Source organism: Lepisma saccharinum, chromosome 21 (assembly GCF_977018435.1).
Source record: "Lepisma saccharinum chromosome 21, izLepSacc3.1, whole genome shotgun sequence".
Lineage (NCBI taxonomy): Eukaryota > Metazoa > Arthropoda > Insecta > Zygentoma > Lepismatidae > Lepisma > Lepisma saccharinum.
The window spans coordinates 39,467,311-39,488,039 of NC_139249.1; the positions used below are offsets into that span (position 1 = coordinate 39,467,311).

General features: G+C 40.3%; 1 protein-coding gene across 1 annotated transcript; it reads left to right on the forward strand.

The window, feature by feature from the left end:
* The first annotated feature begins 2,221 nt into the window (after window positions 1-2,221).
* Window positions 2,222-17,388, forward strand: LOC146004268 (uncharacterized). The gene is made up of 3 exons (XM_083142964.1): window positions 2,222-2,750; window positions 15,603-15,927; window positions 17,215-17,388. Exons 1-2 carry the CDS (start codon window positions 2,264-2,266, stop codon window positions 15,923-15,925), a joined length of 810 nt encoding a protein of 269 aa, XP_082999090.1. The 5' UTR covers window positions 2,222-2,263; the 3' UTR covers window positions 15,926-15,927; window positions 17,215-17,388.
* Window positions 17,389-20,729: the final 3,341 nt, after the last annotated feature.

Here is a 20,729-nt window from a genome sequence, read left to right on the forward strand (position 1 = left end):
AATGGTGGCCGTTTTTTAAAAGGGAAGGCGGTAAGGATGTAGACAGACTTAGGAATTCTGGAGAGCAAAGACAGAATGTTGACTATAGCCTGACAAGTTAAGTCCCGATATGCGCAGATCGCTGCGGAGCACTTCCTATTACGTCATCCTCCCCACCACTCTTCTACTCACTGGTCTGGCGTTGAGAGTACCAGTGGTACCAACTCAGCAAAATTAAGCTAAAACAAATATGACAAACAATTTTCACTGTTTAGCGTGACGGTGCATGCAGGCTCCTATTATAACAGTGGTTCGTTTTATTTAATCCGGCCTTTGAAAATGCGTGCGTTGAGCCAATCGTAAACTGTAGTATTACGCACGTGCGTTAAGGTTTATAACGAAGAGAAACTACAGGGCGAGTGACTTCAGTTTCTGAATGCGACATCGAGCAGTGGCCAGTTTTTTTTTTTGTTTTTTTTAACCGAGTTTGGTGGTGGTTCGTTTGTTTATCGTACAACAATCACCACGAGAAGGCAATCTGATAACACGCTTGTCTGTGTTCTTTTCTAAAGCATTGAAATGTTCATGCTCTTTACTCTTGGCTGCAAGATTCTTACTTTGAAAGAGATGGACTTATGGACGAGCGTGTAGATGAACTGAATTAGACTTGGTGAAGCCGATTCAGACACGGACACAGATTCATCGTTAGACACAGACTCGGATGAGTGGGAGAGTGAAACTGAAGAAGGAGAACTGGAAAACATTTAGAAGATGATCTCAGTTCTATCGTTTATATATTCTTCATTTTTCTATCGTTTTATTTCATACATTTCTTATGCTGGTAAGAAATATCCCTAATATAACTTAATTCATATAAGGTTTAAAGGGAAAATATCAAAATGTATTTAGAATCTAGCGTAATCAATAGGTAGCGTAGGTGAGGGGATACTAATTCATGCCTTTCACATTCAAATTTCGTTGAAAAATTCTCAGACAATTTCGCTCACTCAAGGTTGCAACACTGCGAACGAACGCCGTCGCAGACAATGGAGTGGGGAAATGTGATGTGAGGTGCCCAAACAATGGATTGCAGAGTCTTGTTTTTAAACTTGTCAAGTTATAGTACCCTGGTTCAATGACGAAAAGTCCTAGGATCTAATTCCGATCAAGATAGCATAAAGTTAATCTCAAGACGAGCTCCCTCGAAACATATTGAAAAATGGAAAGGACCGTGAATAATGTCAAACCCCTGTGGTCAAACCATTGGTTGAATTGTTGTTTTAACTACACTTTATGCACAGATAGGCTAATCTGGACTGGAACTACAGATTAAAGTGGTATACGAACCACTGTACAATGTACCTCCACTGGGTATCGAACCCGGGGCCCCATGATTACAAGGCGACGACTTTGCCACTCAACAAAAAGGAGATTTACGGTTTGATTTGGTTCAATTTACTTGTTTTTCTGCCACTTTAGGCTAATCGTGAAAGTGAGGATGAGTGATGATGTGATGAAATTGATGACGGACCCACGTCCAGGTTGGGATTCGATCCAGGGACCCGGCCCTGGCGTCGTAGAGCGCGGTGCTAACCACTCCTCCACGGAGGTCGGCAAATGAAGATTGAGAGTTAATTGAAAACAAAATCTCGTGTGTTTAAATCAATGTCGTGCATATACAATGTATCTTACATAATTAGAAATATGACTGTCAATTGTACAATCATCTTCGGCATGTTTTATGAAGCGATGCGGATCTACCTGAGGGACTGAGATAATTCGTGATAGAAGCTTCAACTTGAAGTAAGCATCTTTGAAATGCGTAAATATGAATCGCTAATTGCTGCAGCATTTTTAAGAAAAAGCACAAGCAAGATAGGCATTTTTTTCCGCGCACTGTCGATGAACCAAGGGCACAAAGGCAAAATTTCTCCTTCCGTGTTTTCCGCTCATAAATCCGGAGGCGTGCACGACGGAATCAATCGGTTTCTCCGTTTTTGGAGCTCTTTACGGAAAACCGCAGGTTGGGTGGATCACGTGCCGGCGAGGCCAAATAGAGCAATTACGAAGCAAGTTTCCCTCCTCACGCGACCACCGACAGCCATTGCGTGCGAGCGCCAACCCTCTTGGTCGCTTCTCGAAGAAGGAGGACAACCCGCGAAGGGGCTTCACACGTGAGCAACGCCGGGGAACCTTCTGCTTTCGTTTCCAACATTTCGTTCTATAAAACACTTACCAGCGTGTCCAGGAAGTGTAGTTGATCGCCAGCACAGACATCCTCAACATGGCTTCTCAACATCTCCTGGTCTCGTGCTTCCTCGCGGGCATTGCCTGCAGCAGCCTCGCGTTCACCGTTTCAGACTCCAGCAGATACCTCAAGATGGAGCACCGGGAAGACAGAGGCATCGAGGTGCCCACAAGCTTCAAGGAGTGCATGGAGAAGCTGGACTTTGAGTGTATTAAGATGAAGTTGGCGTCCAACTTCAACAAGCTCATGAGCCAAAGGTCTTTGAAGCTTTTCGAAGGCGTCGAGCTGGAGAGATTGCCAGAAGCCGATGACGTTAAACCGGAAGACAGCATCTTCAGTCCGAGAGCGATTGCGAGTCTGAGTCTGCAGGATGTGGTCATCAACGGCATCACCGAGCTTCTTGGCAAGTCTGCTGTGAAGGTCAACATCCTTCCCGGGATGAACGCTAGGGTGGTCCGAAGCCAGAAGCCTAACGGAGTCTTCGATGTGACACTGGAAGAAGATAAGGACAACGCTGTTGAAGGTAGGTTGATTTACTTTCCTTCTCTTGTTTTGCATGCTTAGATTAAGCGCAATGAAGACGCGGTCTTCGTTAAATATACGATCCCAGCAGTCCCTGTTGGTACAAACAAAAACAACGGCGGGAATTCAACCTGAAACCTCTGCACAGAGTCCATCCTAGGATATGTATTTCGAATAAATGTAAATAAACAGATTGCCCTCTGATCTCACCTCACGACTAGTGCTAAACTTATAAAAATTGTTCTGATAAAATAATTCTTATCCGTGTTTGGGAAAGTCGCCTTAAATTTTATAATTCCGTTCTGGGCATTATTTATACATTAAAAAAATACTCACTTCCTAAGATCCAAGATAGCCATGTTACTATTTATTGCAGTTACTTTTCGATTGTCCATTTTATGCACAGAAAGGCTAATTGCGACTGGACATACAGTTTAAAGTGGGATCCGAACCATTTTGTGCCTCCACCGGGTATCGAATCCGGGATCCCTTGATTACAAGGCGACGACGGTACCACTACGCCGTCGGGGAGGCTCTTATTACAATTACTGATACATGAAATTACCCCATAACTATAATTAACCTTAATATTATTAACTTAATAAATTATGATCGAATTACTGTTAATTATTCTGAAAGGAACGAAGACAACTTACTAATAAAACAATTTACCACCACTATAGCTTATACTGAATTCATTATTATACAAAACTATATTAACTGCAGTTCACTTAAACCTAGTAATATTTTGCTACACGCATAAAGTAGACAAAAAAGATCTAATGTGGAATATGACGAACTTTACTTCCCTCTATTGGTAGAATTAAAAAACAGAATATTTGGTAGCAAGATTGTGAGTCTGTGTAATATAAAAATACAAATATAAATGTTTGTTAATTGATACATTAGGCTTACTCATGAAATAATGAAAATTAAAGGTTCAAGTGTATTATTTTTACAAAAGGCCACTTTATAATTAAAATGCGAACTGTTTGCAATAGACTCATTTATTTAAAGTGGCTTCGCTATTGTAATATGGCAACGTCCTTGTAATCAAGGGGTCCTAGGTTCGACACCCGGTGGAGGTACATTTTCGTTATGTAGTGTCCCTTTTCAGGTACGTTTGGCTAATCACGTCCATAAGGAGGAGTGATGATATGATGATATTGATGAAGGAACACTCACAAAGAACACCTATGCCCAGGCCAGGATTCGAACACAGGTCTTCTGGCGCCGTATGTTAACCACTCAACCGCGGATGTCGGTACATCAAATAGACTTACAAATAAAATCATTTATGTGAAGTAAAAATAACTTATTATCCATATCATGAGTATTATATAGCCTATTCAATTCTTTAAGGTACAGTCAGCGGCAAGAAAATGGAACATCATAGGTCTTGAAATACTCGGTTCTATGCAAGGCGTTATGTGTGTTGCCTAACTCTACGGCGACTAGTAAATTTCAGAAGAAAATCTAGAGTTCGGTTATCGCCTTAGAACTAGGCAACACACATAATGCCATACAGGGAATGAAATATCTCAGGACCTACGCGTCTCCCTTTTAATGCGGATGACTGTGCATTTGCTAACCTCAGTGACCAATCGCGTTGAGTGATCGACTCACAATCTTGCCATCATAAATTCCAGTTGCGACCTATGAACGTGTTTCTCTATATATTTTCCTCTATGAATATCTACTAAACAGTGTGTGTTAACTTATCATCGTCGTGCGTATCCTAAACAGGCGAGTGACGTAAAATTATAAATGTACAAATATAATCCTAAATTGCAACAGTTTGGTTCAAAGATATGCAAAATTGAAATTGATTAAGAGGAGGAGAAGGGATTGATTGATTGATTGGGTATTTTAAGTCCACTTTATGCACAGAAAGGCTAATCGGGCTGGACATAGAGTTTAAAGTGGGATTCGAACCACTATGTCCCTCCACCGGGTATCGGACCCAGGACACTTTGATTACAAGACGACGACGCTACTGCCTCATCGGGGAGGCCCTGAGAAAGGACAATCCAGGGAATTTTCCCGCGTTTTATTGTTCAAGATCTACACTTCTAGATTCGTACTAAAAATTCTTGATTTTATTTTATTTTTAATATTTAGCGTTGCCTTTCTGCAACTTTGGGCTAACGATGAGTATGAGTGATGATAACATGATGAAATTGATGAATGGACACTCACATAGAACACCCCCGCTCAGGCCGAATTCGAATCAGGGCCCCTGGCGAATCAGGACGTCTCGTTCTAGAAATAGAACATATTTGTTCTATTATTGCAATTCACGATAAACTTATTTTCTATATCAGAAGATGGCAATTGCATGTCAAATCTTGCGAAAAATTTGACAATCTTCGACATGTTAATACAAGTAATTCATTGCACGTTTGCAAATCTGTACTGGCAAGGGTCTGTTTCAGAATTTAGAAATAGGTCGGGCTTCATTCATCTAAATTTTTGTTTCCACTATTATCAACTTTGTAATTATGGGATGGTATCAAGACATGATGTGACGTGCGTATATCTCGTAAAGGCAACATACAGATACTTCGTGTAAGAGGCAAACTTTCAAATAGTAGCTATAGAGGCCACCAAGGGTAAAAACTCATCTCAACAACTTTTTTCCCCACTTGACGCCACTTTTAAACGCTACAAATACCGCGATATACTAGCGTTTATTCTAAATTTATGGAATCGAACAGTGTTGGCTCACAGTTAACTTTTCAACGATAAGCTAAATGTCTGTCTGTAAGTAATCGGGTATATATCAACTTGGTATGTCTGAATAAGTTGTAAAGTGACTTTGATTTTTATACATTGCAGTTTACAAAAGTTTCGAATGAGACCAAGGCTATAGAAACACTAAGTCACGATGTTACAAAGGTTTATTCTAGACGAGACGTATCTCGCCTCGGTATCAACCCCATATCGTAATTCTGGAAATTCGTATTCAAGTCAACTTTATAACGAATATAGCATATATCATTTGCATTTTTCTTATTTATCATCGCTTTTCTGTCACTTTTGGCTAACCGGTACAATGAGCAAGAGTGATGATAATGAAATTAATGAAGGGGCATTTACAAAGAACGCCCAGCCCCGCGGATCCCTAGCATCATGGCTAACCACCCCACCTTGATGGTCGACAAGCTATCTATCAGAGAGAAGAAATCAGAATGCTCTTAATGACTACAACGGCTAAAGTCACATATTTGGGTAATAAATGAGAACACAATTTATTTATTTTCCATCTCATATTTTGATTAGTTGCTGGATTAACAGAAAAGAAAAAGAAAAAAAACAACACGTAATTTAGTGTCTGTTCAAAATGTACCTAAACTGGGCTGACCCTGAACTGAATAGAAATTGTGTATAGATGACCTCATAACGATGATAGCCTTGAGCCTTCAGACGGAAAGAAAGACGGAGAAAGGAAATAGAAATGGAGAAAGATAAAGACAGAAAGGGAGAGAAATTCTTTTTTTCTCCATATCTTCTTTCTTTGTCCCTCTCACTCCCCTTTTCCTTCATTCCCTATCTCTATCCCTTTATTATTCTTTCTCTCTCTCTCTCCCTTACGATTTCTCTTACCTTCTGAGCAGGAGAGAGGGACAGAGAGTGGAGAGAGACACGTGGAAAGAAATACAAAGAACTCTCTCTCTGTCTCTCTCTCTTTCCATCTTTGATTCTTCTATTATTTTGCTTTCTTTCTACTTCCTTTCTCTACGTCCACTCTCTTTTTCTATTTTTATATTTACTCTCTCTCCACCTCCCAGTTGAGAGAGGTAGAAGAGTGTTAGAGAAGTAAGAGAGAGGGAGGAGTTCTCTACATACAATATCAGTTAACTTTGAGTGCAAGTTTTGTCAGATGGTTGGTTATACGTTGCAACTATACATCTTACTGAATATACTCTATACAGTACGGAAAGGATGAGCAGACTATTACGCTATTTAAAAATTGCATTTCATGTCCTCAGCCCTGAGCTGGATTCACATAATATTAAATAACTTACGTAACAAGAATTAAAATAACACAATTTATCTTCCTTAAACTATTATTTCATCTCAAAGAATCCGATACAAACTCATTTGCAACTTTTAACACAAGACATTTAAGTCAATCTTCTTACATATAACAAAAACGAATCGAAATTAACAACTTAAAACAATTGATACAGCGTTCTTGATCTCAATGGTTCCCTGTTAATTTTATAAACTCGCACACAATAGAAATAAAGTAAATATTAGTTATTTGTGTATGTAGAAGGCAGTCACAACTTTTACCTCCTTCCAAATATCTCATGTTTACCATTTCGCCAGACTTTTCAAAGCAATATCAGTCAAGGCCCCTTTTGTAGACGCCGACCATGGGCTAAGCCCCCTACATCAGGGGATGCCAAATTTCAATTAAGCGCTTTCCACGTGCGTAACGTCGCTTACACAGTCGACTGAATTTCAATGGTGTTATAATTTTGAATCTCAATAGAAATCCGCTTGCTAATTTGTCGTCATGCTGGTAATTGCTGACTTTCTACAGCGGGCATAAATCCACATGAAGGAGATGTTCCATCTGACAGCTTAATGAAACATTAGAGCGAAAAAGAAATTTCGGCAGCCATGCCTGAAAATTGGAGTCCATTGGCGTGTTCAACCGTTTCGCATTTCGCTCCACTGCCGATAGATGGCATCACAGCTATTACACGCTTATGATCCTTAAAATGGCGTTCAGGCTTTGCTAAAGGTCTAACCGCAACTCAGCAAATACGGAACAAAGAAGCCCAAATTGTAGTTCTTTGTTGCTGACAATACAAATTACACTGAACATAAGTTTGGTTTAGGAATCTTTCATTACTTGTGACTATAGATAAAGATATATATATGTCTTTATCTGTGCATTTGTGACTATACTGGTCACTATTTTCTTTTAGGTGTGAAAATCTATTGTTATGAGATTTTTGTTCCTATTTCTTGTGTAAGCAGTATCAATTTGATTGAGAAGGAGTGCAAGTTGCAGCACCAGATTGTATGAGTGAGGATGTGACATGACATTTAATATACCACTAAATACCAGGACTGAGCCGATAAATCTTATCATTCCCACCGATGCACGAAAATTGTAACAATTAAACCTTGTCCAAACTATTAATATTTGTATGTGAGTATTCCACACTAACTATAACCATCAGTTTGCCAAAGGCTTGCTTTGAAATATTAAAAAATGTAATCATAAAATAGAGTTTTTTAACATAATATTTGTTCAAAATCAATGGATACTTCGAATTTTGCATAACTTCCAGCATAACCTAACCGCGATCAAAACGCCGGAAAAGTTTCGGTAAATACAGTAAAACCTCGTTAATCCGGACCGGATCGCTTAATCCGGACAGGCAAAAGGCAAAGGAAAAAAACAGAATGCAAGGTTTTAAATGTGGCCACACCTTCCACAGCAAGAGTTTCGAGTGATGCAGAGCCAGGGGCGTCGGACACATCATCATAATATTGGTATCGCGTATGTACGTACTGCATTATATCTACAGTATTGCTTTACATTTTGCTGTACTGTAGTCTATAGTGAATTTTGGCCTGTGACCTTTAAATACGCCATAATAAACGTGTTTTGTTGCTATAAAACGGAGTTTTAATGCACTTTCTACGGTTCTTTTAGGCTATTTCAGTTAATCCGGACTTTCGTTAAACCGGTCAACCTATCCCCCCATAAGTCTGGATTAACGAGGTTTTACTGTATAATTCAACCGCAAAATTCCAATACCGATACCACCTGCCCTACTAAAAACCATATCAAAAGTGTATATTTAGGCTAAAAGAGCAGTTATTTAACTAGTTTTTGTTTGTTCGTGGGCGTGGGCCTCCTTTTGACCCCGTCTGTGATATGCAACCATGAGTCATACATTCATGGTTGCTAATGATGTTGAGAGTACATGTTCAAAACCCCACACGCACAACCATATATCCTCTCTTGCTTTTCAACTCATTCTTATATCTTTATTCGTCCTTTGCGATTTTTATCCAGGAATATTCGCAGTTTCTACAAATGTCCAAAGATACCCTTGGCGGAAGACACAAAGATAACTTCCTTTCCTCTCGTAGTACACCCTTAACACTCCATTCTTGCAAGGCGCTCTGGTGTTTGGACTCACAACAACTGTGTCTTAATCCTCTGTGGATTTTGCGTTCGTGTTCCATGTCCCGTCTCCATGTATGTTGGCGGGCGTCCGTTCATCCATTCCACGCACTCAACCTTACATTCACATCATCGTGATTTGCAGAATGTAGCAGAAAAGTGACATAAGAATCATATCAATCAATCCATAGGCGATCTTAAGAGTAACTGTCTACCGTACAATACTTTTTAGTACATCTTTAGACAGAAAAAAAGGCAGTGGCAACACTGGATCTTTGTTGCGTGGTTGCATTCAAACAGAAGAACGGTTCGAGAAGAAATAAGGTATAGATTGACTGATTGATTGATTTTACTTCGCTGTTTGTGCCACGTTTGGCTAATTTGCGAAGATGGTGATGACATGGATGAATGGACACTCACAAACATCCAAGCCCAGGCCGGAATTCGAACCCGGGACCAATGCCGTCGTAGCACGATGTGCTGACCACTCTACACGGGGGCCGGCTTATAAGCTATGGACAACAAAAAGCACACCGCAAGCATAACACTGAGACTTAGTTATTGATTGGCTGATTGAATTGTTGTTGTAAGTCCACTTTATGCACAAAAAGATCGAACCCGGGACCCCTTGATTACCAGGCGACGACGCTACCACTGCACCATCGGGGAGGCCCACTTAGATAATGAAAGTCATGGAATAGGTTGTAGTGGCAATCGCAATCAAAGGATCCGGGTTTGATCCCTGGTAGAGATCACCCCAAGACTTATGACGCATCCGCCCAAAATGGTAGAACATTACCCACGCCCCTTGATGCTGAATTATTTACTCAAATAATTTTGGTCAAACAGAACTCTCGGAACAATATAACACAGACATTTTGAAGCAATGTATGTTTACTTTAGTTCCTGTAGGCTCACTTTCATGTTTGGTAACTTAAAGCGTACGAAACTGCTCATGCTCACTGCCATTGTTTAAACCTTATTCTTAACAGTTTGTCAGCTTGACTAATTTTATATTATTGCGAACAAGAGGCCCCCCGTCATTTCCAAACCGATAAAGGCATAAGAGGTTGGGTTTCATTTCATCCCCATCGCCGCGATCACCCACAGGTAGGTTGAAAAACTGTACATAATAACCATAACTAAAGATCAATAACAAGTCAATCAAAGAAATAATCCCCCCATTTTTGTGTGAAGATATGTAGAATTGGTATACAATTTGCCCCCCCCCCAAATCCCCGTGTGGGCACCCGTGGGTAGAGATACACTGGACATGGTTAGTTTCCCACTTTAACTGTAGGTCCATTCCTATTTGCCTACTTAAGCATAAGGTGAAGGTAAAATAAACTTTGTTTTTCATTAATTCTTGAAATTGAAAAAAAGCCTAATGGCTGGTTCTGGTAAAAGTTACTGAAAGTTTGTGAGACTTGTAGTTTCTGCAAGACGTAATTCTTACTTGTAATGGCGTTACAGTAACTTGCTACTTCCGAGAGTGGGTATATAAAGAATTTACAGCAGCAACGGATAGGTGGCGCTGTCAATAATATCACTCCTAGAACTTTGCAGACAACGCAGTTCTGTTTTGTGGTCAGTCGAATTGATGTGATCCAATGGCTAATTTTACACGCCACCTTGAAAGTACCATTCAACTCTGACCACAACAATCTCACCAAGAGAAAAAACAACCAAGCAAGTAGAAAGCACAGTGTTGTTGGTGCGAAAACACATAATCAACTTTCAAAAGTGCGGTTTGAAGATGGTGTCAAGTCTCGGTGTGTGGCCATCACGTCTGCAATTAGAGCACGCACAAAACGCAACCACATTACGCAGAAATTCTCAGCCGAATCACTCGCCATGAAATGTGGATCACCCATTTGTGGTGATTTCCTTCAAGGACGTCCGTCTCTTGTGTTATACTTATTTTTATTGGCAAAAAAACATGTTATTGGGGCAGATGTGTCCATCAAGAGCAACGCTCCACTTTTCGCCTAAAACGATTTGAGGCATGCCATGTCTGTAATTGAACTCGCGTTATATGGTTCATTGAATTAGTTTATTTTACTTCGCTTTTCTGCTACTTTCCGCTAATAGTGAAGATGAGGATGAATACAATAAGATGAAGGGACAATCACAAACATGAGCCTCACAGAAGCTTATACTGGCTGTGAGTAGAGGCGCCAGGGCCCCGTTAGTCTGCAAAATGTATTCCAGGGTGTACTACATGGCAGAGGGGTTGACTTGTCGAAAGGTCACCCCTTACACCCAAAAGCTTCTTTTAGTACTAGTCTACCAAGAAGAAGGAGCCTGGGTGATGCAATCAGCTGCTTGCCATGTAATCCTGCCCCTGCGTTGCCAAAACGTGTAGTGTTCTTCAGTATATCGACGCCATCTTTAATCGGTGCCAAGTGTTTATATCAGCATGAACCATAGATAGCAAAAGCTGAATCGTAATACATAAAATTGTTGATTTTTTGACAACGAAGCATGGATGGAAGCAAGGCAACACGGAAGCACGTGAGCACAAGCGAAGGGGGACATTTACGTCTGCAGTAACTGCGAGAACACTAAACAAATGACTGTTCACTTTACTTCGAGAGTTAACAACGCTATTTCTCATCTTGGTACGACTGTACAGTGTCGTTAGACATTGCTAGGTAAATTTACATCCCTCACGTGCTTGCAATCATAATTGGTACATTATCCATTGTCCAATGCGTTAACCTATGTACTTATAATTTGCTTTTAAGCCCATTTAATTCACAGAAGGGCTAATTGGGACTGGAGTAACAGTTTGCAGTGAAATCGGAACCACTATGTGACCTCGCCGGGTATCGAACTCGGGACGCCTTGGTTATAAGGCGACGACGTTACCACTACGCCATCGGGGAGGCTCCTTACACTAATTTTCAAATTTCGAGAGAGGGCCTAACCTAATAGTGTTCAATTAACATCGCATGACAATAAAGAACCTTTGTCAATGACATTCAGAGAAGTAATACATTGTGTTTAATTATTATTGATTGCTCTCATATTTAGTTTTAAAGATAGTGCCTCCTGATCAACTGGTCTAGGGATTGTTTGGAAATAGAAGATACAGTAGTTATGACATGGAGAGAGATCTAGACATGGCATTCTCGTCTCTAGTATGAGGTGCTCTGTGTAGTTCTCGGTCATATCTCGATTTGTAAAAGCCTGTATTTTTTTGATTTGTAAAGATCCGTTTCGTCTCATCTCGATTTATTTCTTTTATTTAACTTAGCTTTTCTGCCACTTTCGACTAATCTTAAAAATTTGAATTTGAATTTAAAATTTTAGGTGCGTCAGCCCTTAGTCTATTTTGCACCCGTCACATTATAGTAGGTCCAGCCCCTTACCATAACTAAAATACCATAATTGCAGTGTCGTGTTACTAAGATATTAAAATATTCTGACTTTCGTTAAAAGCTGAGGCTATAAAAAGGCACTCAGCCACAAGGGCCAGTCGCCAGAGCCTCGCTAGTCCAGGGTGTACTACGTGGAAGTGAGGTTGACAATTGGGTGTACTACGTGGAAGTAGAACACCTCTTGAAAATAGGAATAAGTGATATTACGTGTATAATGAAATTGATAAAGGAACACTGGACATCCATGCCCAGGCCGGGATTCGAACCCTACGCCCCTGGTGTCGTAGCACGCTGTGCTAACCACTCTGCCATGAGCCTCATCTCAAGTACCGAAATACCTAGTATGTACATTCATACAGCCTGTCACCCTCAAGCTTTCTCAGCATGTAAAGGTCATTAAGATAAACACATTTTCTTTTCTGTTTGACCCATTCCACCGACGCTACGAAGCCTCGAAATATAGAGAGCTGAAACACGAGTATATGCAATTGGTGTGTTTAAGTAAGTCGCATAGTACATTAATTTTAGTTTCCAAATATCACTTGCCACTAGCGAGTTCGAGAATCTATTTCTGCACAGTTTTGTCTCCAACAACACGGTCTAATTTCTCGAAAATTGGTTCTTAAGGAATCCATTCACAGACTAAACTACTAAAAACGAAAAATGGTTTGGTCAAACGTAGCCCTTCAACGCCCTGTATGAAATACCTTAACAGTAGGTCAATCCAAACAGCAACAAACCGTAGCAGTGCCACCTAAAACCGAAGAACAACAGCTTAAGAAAATTGTGCCAAGGATGTATTCTGGTAAAAACGACACACACTGTTAGTACCGAGGTCCACCAAACATAATCCACAACACTCAGAAAGTAGTTCATTCGGGTCGCACCCCAAATCAGGTCTTCTAACACTGTAGGACCAGCCGGTAAATTACATGTCATTCCGTCATGCCAGGATCCCATTTCGTACGTTCTGGTCCAAGAATCTTACGAGCTCAAATTTCTTGTAAAAGACAAGAAAAGAACACTGTCTTCACATTAGTGTCAGCGCCCTCAAAAGGAATTGTCGTAGTGTGAAGATTAACATGTTTGATTGTAGAATCTCGTTCAAGATTTTAACAAGGATTTTGGCCCAAGGTCGTCTCGTACAGTTGAGTTGTTACAAAAGCAAGGCATTCTGGTACTGATGCTTGATTCTGTGCGCCATTTTATTTCGTCATGTGACGTTAACCTCTATAATATTATCAGCTATTTATTAACTAGGATTTCTACCCCCCCCCGCCCCATGCCACTAAACCCAAATATCTTTAGCAATATAGACACATGTTTCCCCTGTTAGGGATAATTTTATATACGTCCTTCTATTTACGTAGAATATGATACATAAATAAGTATATTATCGGGCAAATTGTCCATCGCCAGGTTCATCCACGTTGTTGTACAGTGGGATCCATGAGTATTACCGTGCAAATTGTCCATCACCATGTTCGCGCATGTTCTTTGACCAATAAGAGCTTCAAGAATTAAAATAAAACTCAAAACAAGCTGTTGACAACGTCTGCACCGGCATACATAAAAATCCATCGCTTAAAGACACTTAGGATATAAGAGAAAAATTAATGAAAATAGTCATGGACAATTTGCACGGTAATACTCATGGATCCCACTGCACAATCACAGAAACTTCTTGATTGTACTTTCAATAGAATTACTACAACCCAGAAGTGTCCGTGACTGTACGCAAACTAAATGCAAACGAAAGGAATTTACATCCTCTCCTACAGGACCAGAACTATTTTACTCCTTAAAAATTAATGAATGTCGTGATGGACAACTTGCCTAATATTGATGCTCATGGACATCTATAGTGAGGGAGGATCACACGCTCCACTACCATAGAATATGAAAAAAATTACCTACTTATTACCTCCTTGTTCTGTTCTCTGTCTTCTGACTTTCTTCCTTCTCTTTTTTTTATATTTTCCATTCCGTTTTCTCTGTATCATTTCATTCTTTATTCTCTCTCGCTAACTGTCTGTCTTTAGTTTTCTCATTTCTTTCTCTTCCAGCTTCTCTCCCTCTCTCGTGTCTTTCTATTTCTCTTTTCCCTCACTCTCTCTGTTAAGTGCATATCCTTTCTTTATCCTTATCTTTAATTTGTTTATCTTTCCTATCTCTCTCTCCCCTCTCTCTGCCTGTCTCTCGTTCTATTTGCTTTCTTTTCTCTGTCTGTTTCTCTCTCTCTCTCTTTCCGCTCGTCTCTGGTTTCTTTTATTGTTCTTTCTTTTCTCAGTCTGTTTGTTTATCTCTCTCCTTCTCTTGCCCTCGCTTCTTTAATTTTCTCTCTCTCTCTCTCTAGCTTTCGCTCTCTTTTTTTATTTCTCCTTAGCTTCTCTCTCTGTTTCCTCGCTTCATTCATTACCTTTCTCTCTCTATACCTGTCCCTCGCCTTTTTATTTGCCTTCCTTTACTCTGTTTCTTATGTCTCTTTCTCTCTCTGTCTAACTTCTTTACTAATTTCTTTATCTTTATCTTTCATTGATTTATCTTTCCTATCTCTCTCTCCCCTCTCTCTGCCTGTCCCTCGTTCCATTTGCTTTATTTTCTCTGTCTGTTTCTCTCTCTCTCTCTCTCTCTCTCTCTCCGCTCGTCTCTCGTTTCTTTTATTGTTCTTTCTTTTCTCAGTCTGTTTGTATATTTCTCTCTTTCTCTTGCTCTCGCATCTTTACTTCTCTCTCTCTCTCTCTAGCTGTCGCTCTCTTTTTTATTTCTCCTTAGCTTCTCTCTCTGTTTCCTCGCTTCATTCATTACCTTTCTCTCTCTATACCTGTCCCTCGCCTTTCTATTTGCCTTCCTTTACTGTTTCTTTAGTTTCTTTCTCTCTCTGTCTCACTTCTCTGTTTCATTTCTCTCTGTCAGTCTTCACTTCTAGCATTTCTCCTCCTTATCTTTGTTTCTTCAGATTCGTTTCTTTCTCTTTCATTACTCTGTTTTGCTTTCTTTGTTTCCATTCTCTCTATGCCACTTATTTATTCTTTATCTACCTATCACTCGCTTCTCTTGCGACTTCCCTTCTCTCATTTCCCATAGTTTCCATATTAGTTCTACTTATACTCTTTTAAAATGTTCCTTTTTATGAAGACATCTCACTTAAGAATACATGTTTTCAATTTTGACCTCCTGTGAACCCTTGCACAATAGATGGTGCTCGTGCACAATTTTCGTAACCTGATATGCAAATATCTGAATGTTAATTTAACTAAAATATTGGGTAAATAAATAGAAAAGTAAATTATATTTCTTGTTTTTGTTCCAGGGCGTCGCAGGGGCAGTGGTATCGGGGGCAAGAAGGGCTCCTACATGATGATCCTCCCAATGATGTTCAAGCTCGGTCTGGTCTATTTGGGAATGGCTGCCCTTAAGGTCCTCACCATAAAGTCCCTCTTGGTGGGGAAGCTGGCCATCGTCATGAACATCATCAACGGCCTCAAGAACTTCATGAGCGGAGGATACGACCTGGGGAAGCACGGCGTCTATGGCTACGACAACTCCTTCCAGGGAGGGAACGGCTATGGGGACTATAAGGACGCAGCCGGAGGATCGCAGCTGGCTTATAGACGCGTCTACCATAGGCACTGATGGTGAGTAATTTCCTGTCTGGTTCTTTCTCCCTCTCTCTCTATCTCTGTCTCGCTTCTTCCTTCCTCTTTCTCCCTCCCTCTCTCTGCCTGTCCTTGCATCTTTTAATTCCTTCTTTTCTCTGTTTCTTTATTACTTTTCTCTCTGTTCCATCTTTTTACTTACCTCTCTGCATATCCCGCGCTTGTTTAAATTTCTGTTCTTTTCTATGTCTGTTTCTTTCTTTCATTCTCTCTCTCTCTCTCTCTGGTTGTCCCTCGATACATTTCTTTCTTTTCTCTATTTCTTTATGTCTCTTTCTCTCTCTTTTCCCTGCTTCTTTACTATCCTTTCTCTTTCTCTCTCTTTCTCTCTCCCTCTGCCTATCCATGGAATCTTTTATTTTCCTTCATTTTCTCTGTCTACTTCTTTGTTTGTTTCTCTATCTATCTCCCTGTCTCGCTTCTTCACCTTATTTTGTCTGTTTGTCTTGGCCTCTGTCTTCACCCCCAAGACAGAACTTAAGTTCAAGGACCTTTCTCTGGCAACAAATAACAATAAAAAAACAATCCATGGGCTTCAGGGGGAAAGGGTTGAACCGTTTCTTCGCCCCCTTCCCCGGAAATTGACAGTGTTCATTTTAAGTTACAAGAATACCAAGAAAGTTGTTGTTAATAATAGAAATAAATTCAGTTAGGAGAAGGAAAAGAAGACATAATAAGAAAATCATATGAAACGCGGGAAACGAAGAGAAATAAGAGGTTGGAGAGACAGGGAGAGAAAGAGATGAAATAGGGGAGAAATAAATAAATGAAAGTAAAGATGCGAGAGAAAGACAGTGAAAGAAAGAGGCATGAAAACAGAATGAACAAAGTAAAAAACTATTACATTTTACAGGAATTCTGTTCTCTACTCCGTAAGAGTTTACCATAAAATTTAGAGCACTCTGTCGTTAAAATTTGCCAGTCTGCTTGTGAATTTAGAAATATGGGACGCCACTGTTTTCTGTGTGAGTGTTTGTGCTGTGCTGTAGCTAGAGTGAAGCTTTTTACAGGGAAGGAAACCAAGAATTTCGCTTATCACACAAGCTTGCTTTGACATTCATTCCCATCGAATAATAGCTGCTATCAAATTTTGTGTCATTAGCAACAAGTAAAGGGGATATACAAGTGCGAAATCCTAATTCGATTTTCGATTCTGGCGGGTAAAAAGCGTAGAAAATAGAGAAAGGCCAAATTACTCTTCTGATTCTTTTCTCACAAATAACGTGTCTACTGTTTATACTAAAGTATTCCCTTCTTTCGTTCCAGAGTAGCGAAGAGAAGAGTGCCTCGTTGAAGCAAGGATCTGGAGCAAACGCTTTCCTATCCTCTGAAGTTCCGTCCTCCCATGATGCACCGCCGGTTGCGTCATCATGTGAGGAATTGCTCAATTTCCAAATACCGTTTGTTTGTACATAGTGTTTTTATCGTAATATTATTTAACGGGTGAATCTTAATTTATTATATTAATAAATATTGTTTTTATACAAATTCTCTTTGTTTTGTTATTTCGTACCTGGTATTTTAGCACTCTCAGTAGATAGTTTTCTGTGAGCGTTGTGTTTCTTAATGTTGATCCAAGGTGAAATATTGAAAGGTGGGTCTTTCTGTCTCTTTCTATATTCATACAATTTCTATAGGTTCTACGCTACGAATAGAAATAAGTTTACCAACTCCTAATAAATCAGGTTGCCAACTCATAAGAAATGAGGTTGCCAACTCATAGGAAATCAGGTTGCCAACTCATAGGAAATCAGGTTCCCAACTCATAAGAAATCAGGTTGCCAACTCATAAGAAATCAGGTTGCCAACTCATAAGAAATCAGGTTGCCAACTCATAAGAAATCAGGTTGCCAACTCATAAGAAATCAGGTTGCCAACTCATAAGAAATCAGGTTTCCAACTCATAGGAAATCAGGTTACCAACTCATAAGAAATCAGGTTGCCAACTCATAAGAAATCAGGTTACCAACTCATAAGAAATCAGGTTGCCAACTCATAAGAAATCAGGTTGCCAACTCATAGGAAATCAGGTTGCCAACTCATAGGAAATCAGGTTGCCAACTCATAAGAAATCAGGTTGCCAACTCATAGAAAATCAGGTTACCAACTCACAAGAAATCAGGTTGCCAACTGCAGAATCAGCATCATCATCTCACTGATATGAATAATATTATTTAGAGTTTCCGATCGATTTTTCTCCTGTATTTTATTCTCTAGACTTTAGGCTTCGCAGATAGCCTAGCTACCTGGCTTCCAACCTGAGTAATTGTGAGTGTGGCTGTGAAAGAGCAAGCACGTATCTGCAGCTGGCAACATAGAATGGCGAGATTACGAAAACCGTGTTGCTGTGATAGCATTACATAAGGTTGATAAATCAGCCAGTGAAATTTTCCAGACTTTAAGAAAGTTCAAAATCAGTCGTACGTTTGTGCACCGGACCATCCAGCGCTTCACTGAAACCGGGTCTGTTAAGGATCGCCCGCGACAAGGTCATCCTTGCACTGTGAAGACCCCAGCAGTGCAGAAGGCGGTAGCGGCACGTGTTTGCCAATATCCAGTTCGGAAGCAGGCAGTGATGGCTCGTGACATGAACGTATCGAAAAGATAGATGTCCAGGCTACTTTGCGAGGACCTTGGACTTAAGTCATATCACCGACTTACCGGACATTACCTTGACGCACGACTGAAGCAGCATGAGGGTGGTGTAATGCAGACGCCTCCTGCAGCGTTACGCCCACAATGGATTATTTTCACCGATGAGAAACTTTTCACGATTGAAGATAGCTTCAACCACAAAAATGGTCGGGTGTATGCTACTAGCTCACAGGAGGCCCGTGAACAAGTTCCCAGAATTCAGAGGGCCCATCATCCCTCCTCAGTGATGGTTTGATGAAAGGTGAGTTATTCCGGTGCCACCCACCTGCATTCTCGTGAAAAGGGGGTTAAAACCAATGCAGTAACGTATGCAAACACAATCCTGGAGCCCATTGTCAAATATTTAAGCACCACATTGTTTGGAAACCAACAGTGGAGTTTCAAGCAAGATTCTGCTCCAGCCTACAAGGCACGATCAACACAACAGTGGCTCGAGCATCACGTGCCTGATTTCATTTCACCTGCAGACTGGCCTTCTAGCAGCCCCGACCTCAACCCATTGGACTACAAATTGTGGTCAGTGCTTGAGGACATTGTCTGCAAGAAGAGGCACCCCACAATTGCCAGTTTGAAACGTCCCTTGGTAGCAGCAGCGCGGATTTTCCAGTGGACATCATGCGTGCTGCAATAGACGAGTGGCCTGGACGACTTCGAGCCTGTGTGCGTCCCAAAGGTGGAAATTTTGAAAGATGATTGGTTCTAAGTGTGGTCAATACTCCATGTAAGTGCCATGTAAAATTCCATTAATACGTACCGGGTGTCCCAGAAGTCTTTACCTGATTACAAACTTTACTCATATCCGCTATATGCAAGGTAGAGATGTGCAAGTGGTGCCAAAATGTTGGAAAACTAAGTTTTTTGTTGCAGGTTTGAGTAACGTGGCTGCAGTGTAGCAGTGTCGGTGCTCAGAAAACCGGAAATGTTCACAAATCAGGAAAAAGTTCAGCATGTCGTCTGGTATCATGAGACCCGGTCACCAATAACAGTGCAGAGGAACTTTCATATGTACAGAATTCTTTCGTCTAGAATATCTGCCATCAGTAAGTTGGTATTTAAAAAATGGAATTTATCTTCATTCCCAAATCCTGTTAAGTCCAAGCAAAGTTTATATGGAAAGATGCCACCCGATGCCAAGAGCATTAATTCCGGATTCCTTGGCACTTACACTGCTACACTACAGCCACATTACTGAAACCTGCAACATATAAACTTGGTTAGTTTTCCAACATTTTGGCACCACTTTCACATCTCTACAATGCATATAGCGGATATGAATAAAGTTTGTAATCAGGCAAAGACTTCTGGGATACCCGGTATATCTTTAACCACTGCTCAGTTCTTCAGTTCTTCATTATTTACGTCGTAAGAGTATCTATGGTGATACTAGGTACGAAGAGATAGAAATAGGAAAGAGAAGGAAAGAAATGGTACAAAAATGAGAGATGGAGAAAGAAAGCTTTCCCTCTCCCTTTTTTTCCTTTTCCGCTGCTTCTTTTTCTCCTACATTCTTGTCTTCTTTGATTCTTTCTTTCCTTCCTTCTTTCTTTAACGCCTTCTCTCTTTTGCTGGATGTTGCAATCAGAGTATTTGCAGAATAACGCATTCAACCTATTTCCTCCCAAAAGAAATTGTGCAACTGAAAAGTTTCTTGCCATTTCATTCTCTCTCTCTCTCTCTCTCTCTCTCTCTCTCTCTCTCTCTCTCTCTCTCTCTCCCACTCTCTTCAAGATATCATTAACAAATCTACATCAATAACAATATACGCACAATAAAATTAAGACAATAATATAAGACAAATGAAAGTATGAAATCTAAACGATTTATATTAATAGAAAGCAAAAACTAAACAAAACATATATACTACAAAGCTATTTCAACTATTTTGTAATTTTCTGACATCTTGAACCAGTTACTAAAGGAATGTGTTTGCTACTTTAGTTTGATTGATTGATTTGTTGTTTTAAGTACTCTTTATGCACAGGAAGGCTAATCGGGACTGGACCTACAGCTTAAAGTGGGATCCGAACCACTGTGCCATGTGCCTCCACTGGGTATCGAACCCGAGACCACTTGATTAGAAAGCGACGACGTTACCAATTTTTCTACTTTAGAAATCTCCCATATAT